The following is an 18386-nucleotide window of genomic DNA, read 5'->3' as shown; positions in this document are numbered from 1 at the left end:
TGGGTGGCTTACAGGTACAATAGATAAAACCATATAAAAGACATACACTTAAGAATAGCATTAAAAACAGGAAAGAGTAAAACATACACTGTCAGACTTATTTTATTTTGATCTCGTTTTGTCCATGCATTGTCAGACTACTTGCCTATCCGAGGTTAAATTAAGTGGGAAATTCCCGACGATTCTCAGTAAATTTAGGACCCCTGGAAATTTTCCAAATCAATTATTTATCAACCTTCCCTATTTCTATAAATTTGGCTATGGAAGGGCAACTGATTTCTAAGAAGATGAGATTAGAATGATGTGTTAGTAGGATGGAAGTAGTCCAAAAATGGGGGCGGGGTGGAGAGTCCTTAAAAAAAAAAAACTACAGAGACAATATAAAGCAAGCAGGTCTCTTATGGAATTTTCGAACTGATTAGCATGAAAACTCTGACGTAATCGTAGGCTTCTAACACTCTCCGAATGCCAGTCCGTTTTCTGAAAGCTATTGCCAGAGTTTATCTCTTCCGCTCTACTGACGAGCCTTTCGACGGCGGCCGCTTGGAGTCAACTTCATTGGAACGCGAGAGGAAAATGGCAGCCTCCTTAGAAGTGTCCCATGTAGCTTGCTCCGCTAACCGCGCCGGCCCCGGAGTGATCTCTTGGGGGAGAGGAAGTCTATTGGCGTTCGGGTCTTGTCGTTCTGTCATCCTCTATGACCCACAGGTGAGGCGTGAACGGAGGTCGAGGATTTTGGTCCAGAGGGCTTCTTCGTGTTCAGCTAGCGAGCTCCCTGAACATGTGTTTTGGAGGCGTGCAATGGGATAGAGGCGCGGGTGCGGGGGGGGGGGCGATTGATTCCTGCTTCTTCTTGGGTGTCTTGATGCAACTGAGTCGGTTGTCTTCCCAGTAATGGGGAAAAGTGACTTGCTTTGTTTCTGCGTCTGGTGTTCTTACGGAGGTACAGCAGCTTTGGAAAGTGTTGATTATAATGGCGAGTGAGCCTCAATCCTGAACATTACTGGGTGCCGTTTTCTCTTCGTGTAATTGGTTGGTTATAAACGGTGGATGAAACGGTGGAAGAGACCTGGGACAACTTCTGGAGTTTATGGAATAAAGGGATAATAAAAACATAATAAACATTATTACAGAATTTTCTTGGGACATGCATAAATGCCAGTGTAGCAGAACATTACCTTTATTGTAGTCAATGACCCGTCCATAACACTTTGATGCATAAAATTAATCCTCATTGTTTATTTATTTCATTGCATTCATACAGCTGCCAATCTCACAGCCAAGTGATTCTTAGCGGCATATAGCAAAGCTAACAACAAATAACTGTTAAAAAATTTAAAATGATAAAAAGCACAAGGAAGTGTATATTTAGTTTATTATCTCTACTGCTGCTCTTCATCAAATGCTCTGGTTAAGGACAACTGAAGTTACTGAGCAGTGTACATGTTTTAACCTCTTGCTGGAAGCAGCTTGCCATAGAAATAATTCCCTCTGTTTTTAATCAGTTTGTGAACTTGATCAGTCTATAAACTTCAGAGCAGAGAGGCGATGAAATTCTGGGCCTTCCAAGTCATAAGGCAACACTCATGGTACTACACTGTATACACAGATGGAAAGATATATGTTTCCAATACATTTCCATGCTATTAGTTGGTTAACTGAACAAAATTGCCGGTCAGATTGCTGCATAGCACTGTAGTGTAGGTACTGGATCAGAAAAAGCAAAATTGTTATGCTGCTGATTTTTGCTTGTACTCAGTGTCTGGTGCATCTCACTGCAATCTCCAACAATAGCCACCCAGCACTGATGAATTCCAGTTGCCCTGATACTGGTTTTCCATTGTGAAAGTGTCCTAGTGAAATCTTTCCCCATGTTTGTCGCTGACTGCACCTAGATTTTCAGGAAAGAAGTCCAAGTGTGAATGCAGAAAATGTATCTTCAATGATATGTTGCACTTCATGGCCTTGTATGCTGTAAATTTGTCAAAACAGTTGAATGTAGTTTGGTGCTGTGTAGTTGTCAAGAAAATTCTCAACAATATCCTTGAATGCTTTCCAGGCAATTTTCTCTAGCCTCACTAACAGATCTTCAAACCACTTGTCATTGATGATGTATCTGATCTGTGGACCAATAAAAATGCCTTCTTTAATCTTGTCATCAGTTATTCTTGGAAACATCTGTCTCAAATAAGATACTATTTCAGCGTCTCTGAAGTTTTTTCCTCTGAAGAACAAAATTTTCCTAATTTCTTTTTATAATTGGCTTGTATGTGGTTTTTTTTTCTCTAGAAAAGAAAAGTAGTGGGAATACTGAATGGTCATACTGAGAGAATTAATTGTGTTAAGTGGATTCGCAGAAAAGATGGATGTAAGTACAGTATCAATGTGCAAACAAGAATTTGCCTGTTTGTAATGCTTCTACTTTGTACCTAGAATAATAGAAAATACTGGTAGAGAATTTAAAATTTGTGTTCATTTATAAAGTAAAGGCACTGTAAATAGGAACACTGAAAAAAAACCCATGATATCCTTGATACATTGCACTTAGCCAAATTTCCATTGATTTAAAAGCCATTCCAAGCTTTGGATTTTTTGGGTAAATGTTACACTCCAAGAAAGAACAAAGACCAGTTTATATATACATATTTTATTTTATTTTATTGGTTTTCAATATTATATTTTATTATTTCATTTTAAAATGTAACTTTATTATTTTGGCAGGATAGGTGATAATAAAAAAGAAAAAAATGTATTTTTCTTTATCAGTAGAGGGAGCTATGATACAGAGACTGTCATAGTTTCTCTGCTAATATAAGTGGCATTTTTGCTCATTTTGTCCCAGAGAAGTATAGTGGAAAATGTGCTGCTTTTTGCCCCTTAAGTCAACAATATCTTGTTTTTAAAGGATCGAAAGAACTGTATGTAGCCTTTTAGCAAGTGAAAGACTGGGTAAGGGTAGAAAAAAAGCACATGGAAATTAGAGGAGAGGGAGGAGGCTGATGAAGATGGAGATCAGGCAAAGCTTGAGGAAAGCAGTGGGAAATTCTAGAAAGATTTATTTCATGTTATTTTTCTCATGCAATTTCTGAGTGCTCAATTCACAGATTGCAATTCTGAGTGGTTAACATACAATTTAAATATAGAAGAAAATATGTAATAAACATGAAGATCTGAAAGACCAGGGCAGAGAAAATCTATATGATCTTTGAGACAACCCCAACTTGATGGTGCATAGTCAAAATAAAAAACACACAAACACATCATAAAATAGCGTAAATCAAGGCCATACTGCATTATTTCAATATTAACAACAGACTGGGTTATCCAAAGTCCTGGTCCAATTTATGGAATTTATGTAACTCTCAATATTTTAAACATGCATATGTTTTTTTTCTCTTCTGCAAGTTCTCTAAAGTACTATCTGGGTTATAATAACAAGAAAGACTTGATTTGACCATGACTGCCATATTATGCACTTTGAATGCACCCTGAAATAATAGTCAAAGCTTATTTTTTCCAAAACATTTATTTATCAGTTATCTAAAATTTACATTAACGGCTTTAACTGATATCTCTCCACTCCCTTGGTCCATAAAAATCAGTGTTATTTTATTGTTGTATGAGTGCCCTCTGGTGGACATTTTACATTCAAAATGCATTTCTGAAGGATATACATTTTTCTAGGCCAATAATGCTTGAAACCTTTGAGAAATTTAGAGGTTGGAACGATACTGTTATATATGTGAAGTGACTTCTCTACTATATCCAGTGGCTTCATTAATAAATCAAATTGATGATCTGGTGTGATTCTAGGAGAATTTAACATCAACTCCATACTTCTACCTTAGTGCTTTTAATCAAGTTTCTTGGTAATCCTCCTGTTTTATATTGAGGACCTGCCCACATGGTTTTTTTTTTAATTAAAAAAGAGTGATGAAATATTGGTAAACAAGCTGCCAGTGATATTTATATTTCTAGTAATGCTTCTTGACCCCAAATGGTCTTTTGAACATTCAGTTAATTGAAGCCCAAAAACTTCAACTGGAAATGTGTAGACCTTCCTGGAAATATGGCAAAATAATCAGAAATTAGAAAATAATTTGCTCTAGTGCCTAAGGCAAGAAAGTGCACTTGAAACCAGAGATTATGAATTCTAGTCCCACTTTAGGCATGAAGGCTGGCTGGGTGACTTTGGGCCAATCATTTTCTCATAGCTCAACTCATCTTCCAGGGTTGTTGTTCTGGCGAAAACAGGAGAAGGAAGGAGTATTAAGTATGTTCATTGCCTTGAGTTATTTATAAAAATAAAGTTGGGATAATAAGTAAATAAATACACATTTTTAAAAAAAGATAGGAAATGTAGATTATATGGAAGCAATGTTCCAATAAAATAGTGCTTCGTAACTTGCTAAATTGTCCACAGCAGCCATTTTACAAATGTACAAGACACAAGACCACCACAAATTTTGCAAGAATTCCCCAAGTATACCCTCAATATTCTGTCAGGTAAAAAAGATTAAGTGGTCCTGCATGGGAGATAGCAGCTCTCAATTCACATGACCTATTCCACAATGGGTTAAAATGCTACATTTAACAACTTAATACTGAAGACCTATTTTGTGATTCTTGGGGTGCCAGGAGGCCAGGAGTTAGGAATCTTTTAATCAATAGAACTAAGAATTTGTTCCTATTAATAGCATTCTTATTAATGGAAAATGAGGAAAAGATGTAAGTTGATTTGATTTAATGTATATAAATCTATTACATAATAAATAAAATATCTGTTGAGAAGACTATAATTCATACCAAACACAGACACAGCTTAAATGAAAAGTAATGCCGCTAATGTTATAAATGACCAACAGGTGGCAGTATTGATGCCGTAAAACGGGTTTACAACTCTCGGGCCCTGCAAGGGATGAGCGGGCGAGTATGCAAATCTCCATTTGCACAAATGGTGGGTGCGCAAGCCTGTCACTTGTGCAAATGGAGTTGCTTGCATGCATGCGCACATGCTCCTACAACTTGTGCAGAACCTTTCCCTTGCCCTCCCCCCCATGCCACGTCCCATGCAACTGCCACTGGCTGGTCTGCAGAACTGGAAAAATTGAGGGCAGCTGCTCTACAAGCTTTGACGTGTTCTGTGTTCTTCTTTCACTTCATTTGATGGATTGTTGCTTTGAGAAAACAGCAACTTTTGTGTTGCTATAGTTCATGAAATGGAAGTCTGCAGTAAAGTTTGCTTTTAAGCAAAGCACTGTGAAAAAGTATGTAGTAAACCTCTACTTATTTTTCTATATAAAGGAATGAGATCATCTGTTTAGTGCAAAGCAGAATGAATAAATTTTATTCTAGTGAATTTGTAAGATTCTGTTCAGGATTTATTGTCTTTCTCAATCTGTTAGCCTCCAGATGCGTTGGAATCATTTTAAAATTACCAGGTAACATGACTATAAAATATACAGGCTAACTCTTTTGAGAATTAATTTTCTGCAGAGGGTAAAGCTGGAGAATGTTGATTTATTATTCTTAGAGTATGAAACTCCTATTTTTTTTTCCTTTGAAAGTAATAAGAAATAAAGTGAAAACTAACTCTTTTCTACCATTATGTACAAATACATTTTATTCTTAAAAAGAACAGCTTAGATACAGAGTAGTACATGAAAAATAATTTTGACCTGGATTATTCAATCTTTTTATATCCCTCTGTATAATAGCTTATGAAACGGAATTAATATCTGGCGGTTCAGACAAAGTTCTTATTCTTTGGGAAATTCAAAATGAGAAGGTATGTAGAAATATCATGGTAAGTGAAGATATAACCTTGTATACATGACTTTTAAAAAATAAGTTGAGCAAGAGAAGAAACCAAACCAGAATTTTTTAAATCATCAGTTATTGATGTTATCTCCTTGTGGTATTATGAAAGATACAGCTCCAATTGTGTTGTGTTAAACAGTATATACAAAGTAAAAGATCTATTGCTATCATCCAAGTTCAAATTTTATTTCATTGTGAGAAACAGTATGAAATGAAATATAGTTATAAAAGTTGTCCTCATTTAATTCCACAATTGGGACTGGCAACTTGGTTGTTGAGCGAAGAGGTCACAAAGTAAAATTGCAGCTTTACTTATGACCTTACTTAAGCCTTCCTTTGCTTTAAGGGCCTTCAGAGGTCATAAATGTGAAGATTGGTTCTAAAGTTACTTTTTCATCACCGTTGTAACTGTGAAGAGTTGCTAAATGAGGCAGTCACTAAAATGAGGACTGCCTGTATACGAGTCTGAGCTATGACAAATATGACAAATGTTTGTCCTTAATGTAAAAGGGGAAAAAAATCTAAACAGATTTCCTTAAAAACCTGTGTTTGCAGCACAAAGAACTTGAAACTTTTCTAAAATGATGCTTGAGATTCTTTGATATCTGAACTCTGTAATTAGTGCCACATGCGCTTACATGAAATCTCAAAATATAGTTTGCCTAAGCTATAGTACAGAAACATTCTCATTCTTTGAAAAGAATCATTCTCTGTAATCAGCCTTAATACTGCAGCCTTATTTACTTTGGAACCTGCTACAATGTTGGGAAAGAAAAAAAAGTGGGTTTTTAAGATACTGGTTTTTTTGGCATCCTTAAATGCTGCCAGCTGCTATAGCAGCAAGGCGAGATACAACTGTGTTGTGTAAGAGAACAATTTCATCTTTTCCACAATAATAGGAATACTACTGTCGGATTATGAAATGTGACACAATTTATTATGCTGATAGAAGAGAATATTAGTAGTTCAGGATTGAACTGAACCTTAATGCTCTCTGAGCTTGGCTGTTTTCTTGCAGACATTTCATTACTAAACTAGGTAACATCGTTAGTGCTATAGGGAGTGGGGTTTGCTCTCACTTTTTATATTCTAGTGGCTTGCCTGTCAGTGTTGATGGGGATGGTCTTGGTGGTTTCTTGATTTGGGCTGTTGTTATTGTTATTTTGTTTGGCAGATCCTTGATTGTTTCTTGATTGTCAGTCTAATATTAATCTTGATGTTAATCTTTGCTCATATGGGTGTAGATTGCTGATTAGGAGGTGTTTTGGTCTTTTTGTTTCCTTTCTGGCTATTTGATTATCTCTTTTGAATGATATGTAGATGCCACTCATGTCTATGTGCTTGTTGATGGGCGATTTGTCTGAATGGCAAATCAGTAAGATGACACCCAGAGATGAGCTTCTGAGTGCATGCCTGAAGGAGCAGCAGACATGGGAAGATGATCAAGCAGAAGAAGTGTCATGGCAAAACAAGACATGCTTACAATGTACAATTGATAGACAGCTGAAGTGGCTGACAATTCTATCAGTGGCTTTGAAAGGGCTGGACTAAAGCACAAGAACAGACGCCAAGCATCAGATCCATAGAAGCAGGGGTCTAACCACATTAGACAGGACCCGAGTTGCAGACTGTGCAGAGAGGCCTCGGAGACAGTCCAAACATAGTGACAGGGTATAAGATGCAGGCAGAAACAGCAGACTGAATGGCACAGTCAAAATTGGGTACAGGACCTTCTGCACAGTGTATGGGCTAGACCGTCTCAAGTCCAGATGTGAGATTCTACAGAAGGTTGTGGAGAATAACAGGGGTAAGATCCTGTCGGACTTTTAGATCCAGACAGATAGGCAGGTACTGGCCAATCAACTAGACATTGTGGTAGTAAACAAGGAGCAGAACACAGCGGTGGTGATAAATATACCAGCGGGATGACCCTTGCAGGGCCGAGCTGAGGATTTTGTACAGTATCTGGATGATAAAATAACTCAGATTCGGGAAGACTTGGCCGCTGACTGGGTTAGTTCAGACGAGATGACTGAGGCAGGCCTTGAGAGTGTTATCTGGGAGGAGTTCGATCCTGTGGCTCCCGAGGACGTGAACAGGATCTTGGGACAGCTGAACGCGACCACATGTTTATTGGACCCGTGTCCCTCCTGGTTGGTGCTGGCTTCCTGGGAGGTTACACGAGGCTGGCTCCAGGGGATTATTAATGCTTCTTTGAGTGAGGGTGTCTTGCCGGCCGCCTTAAAAAGAGGCGGTTGTGAGGCCCCTTCTCAAGAAGCCCTCCCTGGACCCGGCTGTTTTGGCTAACTATCGTCCAGTTTCCAACTTTCGCTTTATTGCGAAGGTTGTTGGGAGTGTGGTGGCGCGACAGCTTCCCCAGTACCTGGATGAAGCTGTCTATTTAGATCCGCTCCAGTCTGGTTTCAGACCTGGGTACAGCACGGAAACGGCATTGGTCGCGTTGGTGGATGATCTCTGGAGGGCTTGGGATAGGGGTTATTCCTCTATCCTGGTCCTGTTAGATCTCTCAGTGGCTTTTGATACCATTGACCATAGTATCATGTTGTGCCGGCTGGAGGGACTGGGAGTAGGGGGCACCGTCTTGCGGTGGTTCTCCTCCTATCTCTCCGACCGGTTGCAATCTGTGTTGACAGGGGGGCAGCGGTCGACCCCGAGGTGCCTTGTTTGTGGGGTGCCACAAGGGTCGGTCCTCTCGCCCCTTCTGTTCAACATTTATGTGAAGCCGCTGGGTGAGATCATCCGTGGTTTTGGGGTGGAGTTCCATCAGTACGCTGATGATACTCAACTGTACATCTCCACCCCAGATCATCCCAACAATGCCTTGGAAGTGATGTCCCAGTGCCTGGAGGCCGTGCGGGTCTGGATGGGGAGAAACAGGCTTCGACTCAACCCTTCCAAGACCGAGTGGCTGTGGCTGCCGGCGTCCCGGTATAGCCAGCTGGTGCCATCGCTGGTTATTGGGGGCGAATCATTGGCCTCCACGGAATGGGCTCGCAACTTGGGCGTCCTCTTGGACGCACGGCTGTCTTTAGAAGAGTATATGACGGCTATGGCCAGGGGGGCTTTCTATCAGGTTCACCTGATATGCCAGTTGCGCCCTTTTCTGGATCGGGACTCCCTACGCACAGTCACTCAAGCACTCGTCACTTCTCGTCTGGACTATTGTAATGTTCTCTACATGGGGCTCCCCTTGGGGTGCACCCGGAGGCTCCAACTGGTGCAGAATGCGGCTGCGTGGGGGATTATGGGAGCGACGGGGCGCTCCCATGTGACTCCTCTTCTGCGTGAGCTGCATTGGCTTCCAGTGGACTTCCGGGTGCGCTTCAAGGTGTTGGTGATCACCTTTAAAGCGCTCCATGGCTTAGGGCCGGGGTACTTACGGGACCGTCTTCTGCCACCAATTGCCTCCCACCGGCCAGTTCGCTCCCACAGAGAGGGCCTCCTCAGGGTGCCGTCGGCCAATGTCGGCTGGCGACCCCCAGGGGGAGAGCCTTCTCTGTGGTGGCACCTACCCTCTGGAACAATCTACCCCCAGAGATATGAGTGATCCCAGACCTCCAGACTTTTCGTCGGGCCCTTAAAACCTACTTCTTTCAGTTAGCCAGGCTGTCCTGATTTTATGATGGGTTTTTAAAATTTGAAATTGGTTTTAAATTGAAATGTTTTAAATTATGGGCCAAATTATTTAATTATTTTAAATCTATTTTAACTTTTGTGTATAAAGTGTTTTACTTGGCTGTTCACCGCCCTGAGTCCGAAAGGGCGGTATAGAAATCTGAAAAATAAATAAATAAATAGTGGTGCCAAGTGATAGGAATATCGGGAAGAAGTATGAGAAGCTAAAGAAGTACCAGGGCCTGAAGGCAGAAGTAGAGAGGATGTGAACCATAAAGACCAAATTGGTCCCAGAGGTGATACCGGTAGGAACACTCAGGACTTTGACTCCTAAACTAGGAAAGTGGCTCCAACAGATCCCAAGAACATCAGAGCTCTCTGTCCAGAAGAGTGCAGTGCTAAGGACAGCTAAAATACTGCACAGCACCATCAAACTCTCAGATCTCAGGTAAAGGACTCGAGATTGAGGAAGACACATATCACCCATAGGAGCGAGAAGGAATTAAATAAATAACAGGTGCTTCCACCAATATATGTCAATACAGTACTTTTGAGGCCCAGTAAAGGACAGAAACAAAGCCAGCAGTTCTAAATCAAGGAGAGAAAGTGAGACCAAATGGAAGAAAGTCCAATTTTTTTTTCTTTTTTGGAAAATGAATATCAGTGCTCCCTGAATTAAGAGTTGTCCACTGTATATTGTAATTATGATCTAAACTGTGTATAATCTTACTTTAAAAACTTCCCTACATTGTTTTTAGAAATTATTTTAGAGAATGAAGGTTAGGTGTTAGTATGTGGCGTTTACATACATAAGGAAAATATTCCATAATCATTTTTAATATTTTCTGCTGTCTTCCATGTTTATGATTTCCCATAACTCTAATGATTGTTAGATAATGTAATAATTATATGATAGGTTAATATGTGTTTGTAAAAATATTATGCAATTGCAAAGTTTTTACATATATCACTCACTTAAAAAAACAATCCTGTTCATCATTAACCGATAAGAGGTACTTACTTTTTAAAATAAGGTTTTATAAAAAGGTATATTTTATCTAAGAGCACCTGGAAGCTCTTTGAAAATACGTTAAATGACTTAGCCAACATTTAGTCTGAGATTATTCTTTTTAGGTAATCTGTGCTACTTTTCTCCTTTGCCTTAAAATTTCTTCTCAAATATGTTTTTGTTCAATTTATCTGAACTTTTAGAATAGTTGCAGAAAGACATTGAAACAAATCCTCTATCTTTTTGTTTTTTGAACACTATAAAATTTTAGTTTTTACCCTAGTAAAGTCTAATATAAAACCCAATATAAATTGCAAATAAAAGCTCTGTACATGACTGCTAACTGAGTGAAAAAAATTGAACACACAGTTATACTGTAGAGCCACTTATTCTCTCTGCTTAAACTCTATTGTTACACTTGTATTACATTTCAGTTATTTCCTTGGCTGCACAAAGTTGAAAATTGTACAATCGTATGATGGTATAGTTTGAATTTCAGGGTTATTCTTTGTAATTTTATAATTTTCTGTTTAGCTTGTGAATGATGTGCACCTTGAAGGTCACACTGAAGCAATTTGTGCACTAGATGCTGTTTACCTGAGAAATGAAAACGCAGTAGGATCAAGCCTACTAATAGCTTCTGCAGCTTCAGATTCAACTGTCAAAATTTGGTCCAGACAAGAAACAGAAGGTAAAAAATCCTTTTCCTTTGCTCTATGAAGGTACCATGTATCAAAGAATACCTTAAGTAACACCCCCCCAATATTCCAGATTACTTCACTTCTTGTGTATGAGGGAAATATATTCTACTTTATCCTGCCCAATGTACCTCCACTGCACTAACCTTATTAGGCTAAGAGAAGACTATAGCACAGGGCCCCCCAACCTCTGGGCTGCGGCCCACCTCCAGGCCTTGAGCCATTCGGAACCGGACCATGGAAGTGGCAGGTGAGTGTGCACGCATCCCCACTTGCGTGAACAGGCGAATGTGTACACATGCTCCATTTGTGCAAGCAGCTGGTGTGCGCGCGCAAATGGAGCTACTTGTGTGCATGCTTGCCTGTTGTGCGGAACCATCCCATCTCCCCCTCCCGCTGGTCCACAAAGCCAAAAAGGCTGGGGAATTCTGCTCTAGCCCAAAGGCTTCCAAGGCTTATTTGACTTTGTGTGGACTTGAAGCAAGATAGCAGCTGGCAATTAATTATAATTTTGGACAGAAGAAGAGGTAAAATCCTCTCCTCCCCTTCCTGCAATGAATCTCCCTGCATTGCTTGGCTGTCAAGCCCCATCTCCAAACAGTTAGAAACGCATGAATATATGAGGTTAGCATTTTTAAATTGTGCTCTTTGCAAAAATGCAGACCATGTCTGGCAGAGATCCTCCCTATTTTTTGCAATCTTCATTTTACTGGTTGTAGCAGCTGGATTAGAACAGATGCTAATGCTGCATAATACTTCATAGTTTGACCGTATTTCAGAGTTGCTGACATAGATTCCATGTTTATTTTATTCTTCTTTGTTGATGCCATGAAACTACAGCTTAATTATTATACAAAGAATAAACAAGTGAAGTTCATACACATTCATATGAACCAGTTTCAGATTAGGTTGTCTGGAAAGGTGTTTGTTATAGTTGACTAAAAAGGTGATATACTTTTAATCTTTGTCATTATAAGACGGCTAAATCACTGTGCATGAGAGGTGCAGGCATCTGTAGAAAATAAATTAGCAATTGCTGAAAATAGTTCAGTTGCTATTCAAGAGCATTGCATCTCTTAAACATCAGGTATTGTGGATAAATAATGAAATATAATAAATAAATATATTTGTATTATGATATTTATAGTAAGGATTATGACCATTGCTGTTATAAAGTCCTATGTTGCCTTATGACTATCATCTTTCCTTGACTAAAACCAACTTCTCTATTGTTGATTTTCTCTATGTTATATCACGGTTTACATTAATCTTGGGTAAATTTTAAATTTCTTTATGACTACAGTTAGCAAAGCTGAGCAATGCTTTGGATTCAAAGGCAAAAAGATGCTTCAAAGCACAGGAAGATAGGATCTGCCTGCAATTTCTGAAACCAAATGCATTTTTTGAGGGATCATATGGCAGCTTTGCAACCATGCGGAAAATCTGAACTGCTTTAAGGAGATGGAGGCCGGGTGTTACTTTTATGCTTTGAAGCACATTTTTGCCTTTGAAATATAATAACTAGTACATGATTTCTATATTTTTATTAAATATCTTAAGTGTTCACTGTGAATAATGCAACTTTATTTTTTTCTCTCTCCTTAGTTAAGTGCCTTCAGACATTGATGTTTGGAAATGGATTTGTTATGGATGTTTCGTTGTCCTTCTTGCCAGGCAATGACAGTAAGAGTGGCTGTGTAATTTTTTTAATCATTTCATGAAATGCCTAGTGGTGCCAGTGCATATGGATGTGCTCTTATTAAGAGCTAGTTTTCTACTATCTGATCCTAGAACTTGCTAAGTGAGAAATCATTGATCATCACATATTCTGATTTACTGGATAAGTAACCTGTCATCTTTTTAAAAAGCCTGTTAAAATCCCACTAAAATCTTTAGACCAAGATATTTTGATCTATTGTTGTTGCTGAGGGGAGATCCCTAAGAATTAGATTTTTAGTTTAAGTTTATTATACCCTTGTGTGATTTGACTCTTTATTTTTTTAAGAGTGAGTTCCTTGAATCTGTTTAATAACAGTGTAATTTTTACTTGTTTATTGGATTTACATCTTGCCTGCCGAGATGTCAAAGCAGCGGGCAGCGTGTTCTGTCTTCCTATTATTATTGCATAGTTATTATTTCTATTAGTGTTGTGTACAGGGGTGAAATGCTACTGGTTCGCTCCGGTTCAGGTGAACCGGTAGTGATATATAAAAAAAGCTACTGGTTCCTCTGAACCGGTATTTCCGATGATCAGCTGTGCCGCACGATTTAGCTTTGCTAGAAAGCAGGATTTCCTGCTTTCTAGCGAAGCTAAACCATGCGGCACAGCTGATCCCCCCTCGCTGTTCTACTTACCTTCCCAAGCCTCCTTTTGGCGTGTAATGTGCATGTGTGTGCGTGCAGCATGCACTTGGCATGCAGCATGCATGCACAGCCAGAAAACCAGTAGCAAACCGGTTCATATTTCACTACTGGTTGTGTAATAGGAAGGAGTGTGAGAGAGAATGATGGACCCAGAGTCACTCAGTAAGCTTTTCTGCCTCATGGTAGAGTAGAATGTGGAACTTTCAGCATCCCGTATCTGAACAACTATAACCCCTTTGAAATTCTCATTGAGTTTGGTGGGATATACTTCCAGGTATATGATCTATGTGGTGCTATGGATTTAGTTCCAAAGAATCACTTAGAACATGCAGGAACTTGAAACTTTTACCTGGCTGTAATTCTTCAAAATAGCTTTTTCTTTTCCAAGCGCTGTATAGTAGTTCTCTACTGCTGCCACACAGTTTAGGGGAAAGTTGAAGATGCTTTAAAGAAAGAGATCCTACCCTCAAATGCCAAAGCTCCTTTTTGGAATTGAATCCAATATGCTGCCTAGCCCTAGTAGATATACAGTCATTGTCTTGAACTGTAACCTTATGTGTATCTTCTCAGAAGTAAATCCCACAGAGTATGAAATAGAATTTACTCCTAGGCAAGTGTGACTATCATTTCCTCTTCCATAAATGCTTTATCTTGTTTCTATTTTCTTTTGCTTCATTACATTTAGTTGAAACAGCAACTTTTCAATGATCTTTTATTTCAGTACCGGTACTCGCTTGTGGTGGTGATGATTGCAGAATTCACTTATATGTGCAACAGGCTGGAGAGGTAGCTATTGTTTCTGCTTCTTAGTCTATAGGATTTATCTTGTGGTGTCTCGTTTCTTAACTTTTAACTTTTCAAGATTTATACCCTGTTTAATTCCTGAATCTAAAGTTCAAAGTTTAAAATTCCTAGTTTAGAGATAATATTTCTGGAGGGTAATTGTCTTCAGCTGATTGAAGGTGTCATTTTGATAACCAATTAGCCATATTCAAATAAAGTTATTTCAAAGCAGGCTCATTTATCGATGTCAGGTTAATCTATTGGGATTTCAGTGCTAAATAGTTAATTTGTTCTTCTCCAGGGGAGAAGCTGGGGAAAGGAAGGAAATGGGTCTAAAGGCCTTGTTAGTGAAACCCACTTTATTTCTAGTCCTCTACTTCAGACAAAGATTGTCCTGAGGAAATTGGGCAATATTGGTGCTTAAAATACTTCACAGCCTCCATGCAGTGGTTCAGGACTTTGATAGCATGCCTGGTTGAGCCCAAAGTGGCTGTATGTACAGCAGGGTATCATCAGTACATTGATGATATATTACTTTACCTCAAATAATGTGTGACCTCCCTTAGCAATTTGATTTAAATATTAAATTGCATTCAAAAGGGAGCTGAGGCCTCAGCACCCCACATAGAAACAACCATGGGCACAACTATTTTCTCATGCACATTGACGGAATTGCCTGCTCAGGAAGGAAGCGAACCTCTGAGGGAGTGGGGAAAGCTTCCAGTCATCTCCACTTTGCAGGCAAAGTGCAAGGTCATTGCAAAATTCCCCTGTGACCTCAGGAAATTCTTTGGGAGCTTCGGGCATCCAAATTTGCCTTCACCCGGCAGAAGTCAAATGTGCCAATATGCTCCTTCCTTTACCTGATTTCTGTTTTTAGTATTTTAAAATACTAAATGTTGTTGTAAGTATTTTCATTTTGAATTGAGCTTGGATGCTTATGGGCAATTCCCAAGAATTTACCAACACAAGATAGATGTGAGTACTAGTCAGAATTCTAGCAGTTGCATTGGGTTCCAAAACAAGCTTGTGCAAAACACACTGTGGTGGTTCCCATCTTGACACACTATATCAGTGACGGCTAACCTTTTCCGGACTGAGTGCCCAAAGCGTGCACACAAACGCGTGTGTGCGTGCCTGAACCCCCAAAATGCAATGTGTGCACACCCCCCTACATGCGCCCCTCCCTGCACATGCGACCCCTGCATATGCCCCACTCCTGCACCTGCGTGCATCCCTGCACATGCCCCGTGCATGCACGTGCAGCCCCTCGCACACACAGACTCAACAACCAGCTGGCTGGTGGGAGGCATGCGCACATGTATGGTGGAGCTGAACTGGGGCGACAGCTCGTGTGCCCACAAAGAGGCCGCTGCGTGCCACCTGTGGCATGCGTGCCATAGGTTTGCCATCATAGCCCTATATGAAGCTGTGTAGAGTATATAGGAATGTTCTGAGTTCCAATCCTTACGAGAAATAAAAGTCTTGGAGTTTTGTACTTGCAAAACATTTGAGAGACACTGAGATTAAAGATTCTTCAATGTTACAGTAACAAATTTACTATGATAGAAATATCTATGGTCATAAACCAGGAAAGATGCAAAAAGCACCAAAATTGGATGTTAGGGAACCACCAAGCTGCACAATGGAAAATTGTAATATATGTTTATGCTGCATATTGAGGGTGCTTGTTTATTTGTTTCAGTTTCAGAAATCTTTACTACTACATGGACATGAAGACTGGATAAGAGGAGTTGAATGGGCATTTTGTGGTAAATCTCATTGAATTTGGCTTATGAGATTTCAGGGGGGATTTCTCATGTTTTGCAGGCATAGAAACTAGACACTGTTTTGTTTATTAAGTAACCATTGTAAATATTGATTTCTTTGGGGCACTGAATATCCCTTTTAAACTCTTTCTTTAATGACTGCTTTATTAACTTTTTTTTTTTAATAAAAGATGGAGATCTGTATTTGGCAAGCTGTGCTCAGGATTGTCTGATAAGAATCTGGAAGATGCATGCAACTTCATTGTTTGGGGAAATCCAAGATGAGGACACTATTAGGTTGAAAGAGAATGTTTTCACCATAAAAAATAGCAATGGTAAATCTTTTCTCTTATATTGGATTTTTTTTCAAATAAAAATGTTTCCAGCATGGTTAAATAAAAGATAAGATCTCATTCTTCTAATGCATTGTGGAAGAATGTGCTATTAATTAGCTGAAACACAGGCTTCACTTTGTTTTCTTTCAATTAATTTGATTGATGCCCCCATGACATCATAGATATCTGTTCTTGCACATTAATTAAATTTTGTCTGTGCTGTATTCTTAATATACATCTACATTCTTTACATTAATATATTCCATAAATGGAATAGAAATAATTACATCCAACTGAATATAGTGAATGAATGTATAGTTTTTCTTTTCCATATCAGCTGTGTGTTACATTTTATCTATCTGTGAAATATGTATTTGCATCCAGCACCTTGAATATACAGAAGTCCTCTGTCCTCTTCATATCTTTTTTTTAAGGATGAATTCACAGACACAGGATCATAAATTTTGTCATTGTGTTATTTGCAAGGCTAAGTCATTTATACAATGGCTAGATAAGTCTTGACAATTAATTTACTCTTTGACATTTGCTTTCCATTCTGATTGATTTCAACACATGTAACAGAATTTTCTTTCAACTTGCAATGTGGGAACTCTCTGATAGTAAGCTATTGCTTGGTACATGTAGTTTCAAATACAAAGAAGGTGAGCTTGGCTGTTTTAAAAACAGGCTGGAATATTTTTTTTCACTCTCTTTTCCGCTTGTTTTGTTTTGTGATAGGTATAGATAAATCCTTTGCAGTTACCTTGGATTCAGTGCTAGCTGGCCATGAAAACTGGGTATATGGAGTTCATTGGCAGCCACCATATTTTAAAGGTAAGTGTGTAATTTCCAATTTGGGTTACTAATAGAGATGACAAGGAATGTAGAATTTATTGCCAAAATAGAGAACTCCGTGTTGAGCTTACTCCTTCTAATTCAAAGCATAGAAAATTTAAAATGTGTGATACAACAAATTATGGCTTTTTTCACCATATGTAGAAGTGAAGAGTTACAGTATCCAGGATTCAATTTACAAGATTTTAGTCCATGCACACCTTTGAAGACATTGTAAATTGCTACCTTCTTTCCAACTTCAGCCATGTATAGTTGGCATTCTTGTAGACTTCCTATTTAAGTTTTTCTTCAGATGTGATTAAAAAAAACCTGTATTTGACAAAAATATATGAAAAAATGGGGATATTTTTTCCTGATACTGTAGATGGCAGGATGGAACAGCCAATGAAGTTACTATCTGCTTCAATGGACAAAACAGTGATCCTGTGGTCTCCAGATGATGAATCTGGAATGTGGTTGGAACAGGTAGATGTGGTTTTTCATTTCCTCTGTTTGTGTCATCAGAGTAAAAGAAACGCGCAGGCTTCATTTGCTTCCTTTCTAAAGTGATTTCCCTGCCTGGCATTAACTACAGTCTTGAGTTACATGTTCCCAAGTGCAAATTAAGGTACTTTTAATTGGAGATTGAAACTTTTGTTGAAACTGGATTAGTCAACCATCGTCACAAGGAAATCTGGCATGGTTTAAACATGGAAGCAGAGTCTATACTGGATAGGGGAAGGGTGGAACAGGCTTAGCATTTAACAACTATTTTGCAGGAAATCAGTTTTGGTTGATTAGGCAGTTGGAAGAAGCACTTTTTATATTGCTGCTGCCTTTGAGTTTGGCAAGTTAACCAAGCATTTAAAAATAACTGCTTTCATACAAAAATATGTGAAATAATTTCTAGAGATTGATTATATTACTTTTTAGATTGTAGCATTTAATCCTAGCCTCCAGGGAAATATACCTCTATCAAAGTAATTATATAAACTTGCAAACTATCTTGCAAACCTGTTTTCAAAAGGCTTGATTTAATGTATTTTTTTAATTGTGCATGGTATTTGGATACATCTAGAATGACATTGTTTTAACTTCATTTTTAATGCAATTCTAAATCATTTGTCTTTTGCTCACA

At 38.8% G+C, this 18386-nt stretch overlaps 1 protein-coding gene across 1 annotated transcript in view; it reads left to right on the top strand.

Annotated features, from left to right (window-relative positions):
- The first annotated feature begins 465 nt into the window (after nucleotides 1–465).
- Nucleotides 466–18386, top strand: part of ELP2 (elongator acetyltransferase complex subunit 2) — a 59595-nt gene continuing 41674 nt past the window's right edge. The window contains exons 1-10 of the mRNA XM_070940778.1: nucleotides 466–708; nucleotides 2290–2368; nucleotides 5718–5788; nucleotides 11000–11156; nucleotides 12769–12846; nucleotides 14249–14313; nucleotides 16016–16082; nucleotides 16271–16414; nucleotides 17153–17248; nucleotides 17634–17734. Of these exons, the coding sequence (XP_070796879.1) occupies nucleotides 466–708; nucleotides 2290–2368; nucleotides 5718–5788; nucleotides 11000–11156; nucleotides 12769–12846; nucleotides 14249–14313; nucleotides 16016–16082; nucleotides 16271–16414; nucleotides 17153–17248; nucleotides 17634–17734 (1101 nt within the window). The remainder of the gene's footprint in view (nucleotides 709–2289; nucleotides 2369–5717; nucleotides 5789–10999; nucleotides 11157–12768; nucleotides 12847–14248; nucleotides 14314–16015; nucleotides 16083–16270; nucleotides 16415–17152; nucleotides 17249–17633; nucleotides 17735–18386) is intronic.

This window comes from Pituophis catenifer, unplaced genomic scaffold (assembly GCF_029215685.1).
Source record: "Pituophis catenifer annectens isolate HBS135680 unplaced genomic scaffold, rPitCat1.0.hap2 SCAF_3, whole genome shotgun sequence".
NCBI classification, from domain to species: domain Eukaryota; kingdom Metazoa; phylum Chordata; class Lepidosauria; order Squamata; family Colubridae; genus Pituophis; species Pituophis catenifer.
Note: the sequence above shows the minus strand (reverse complement) of the source record. Positions and strands in the feature narration are given on the sequence as shown.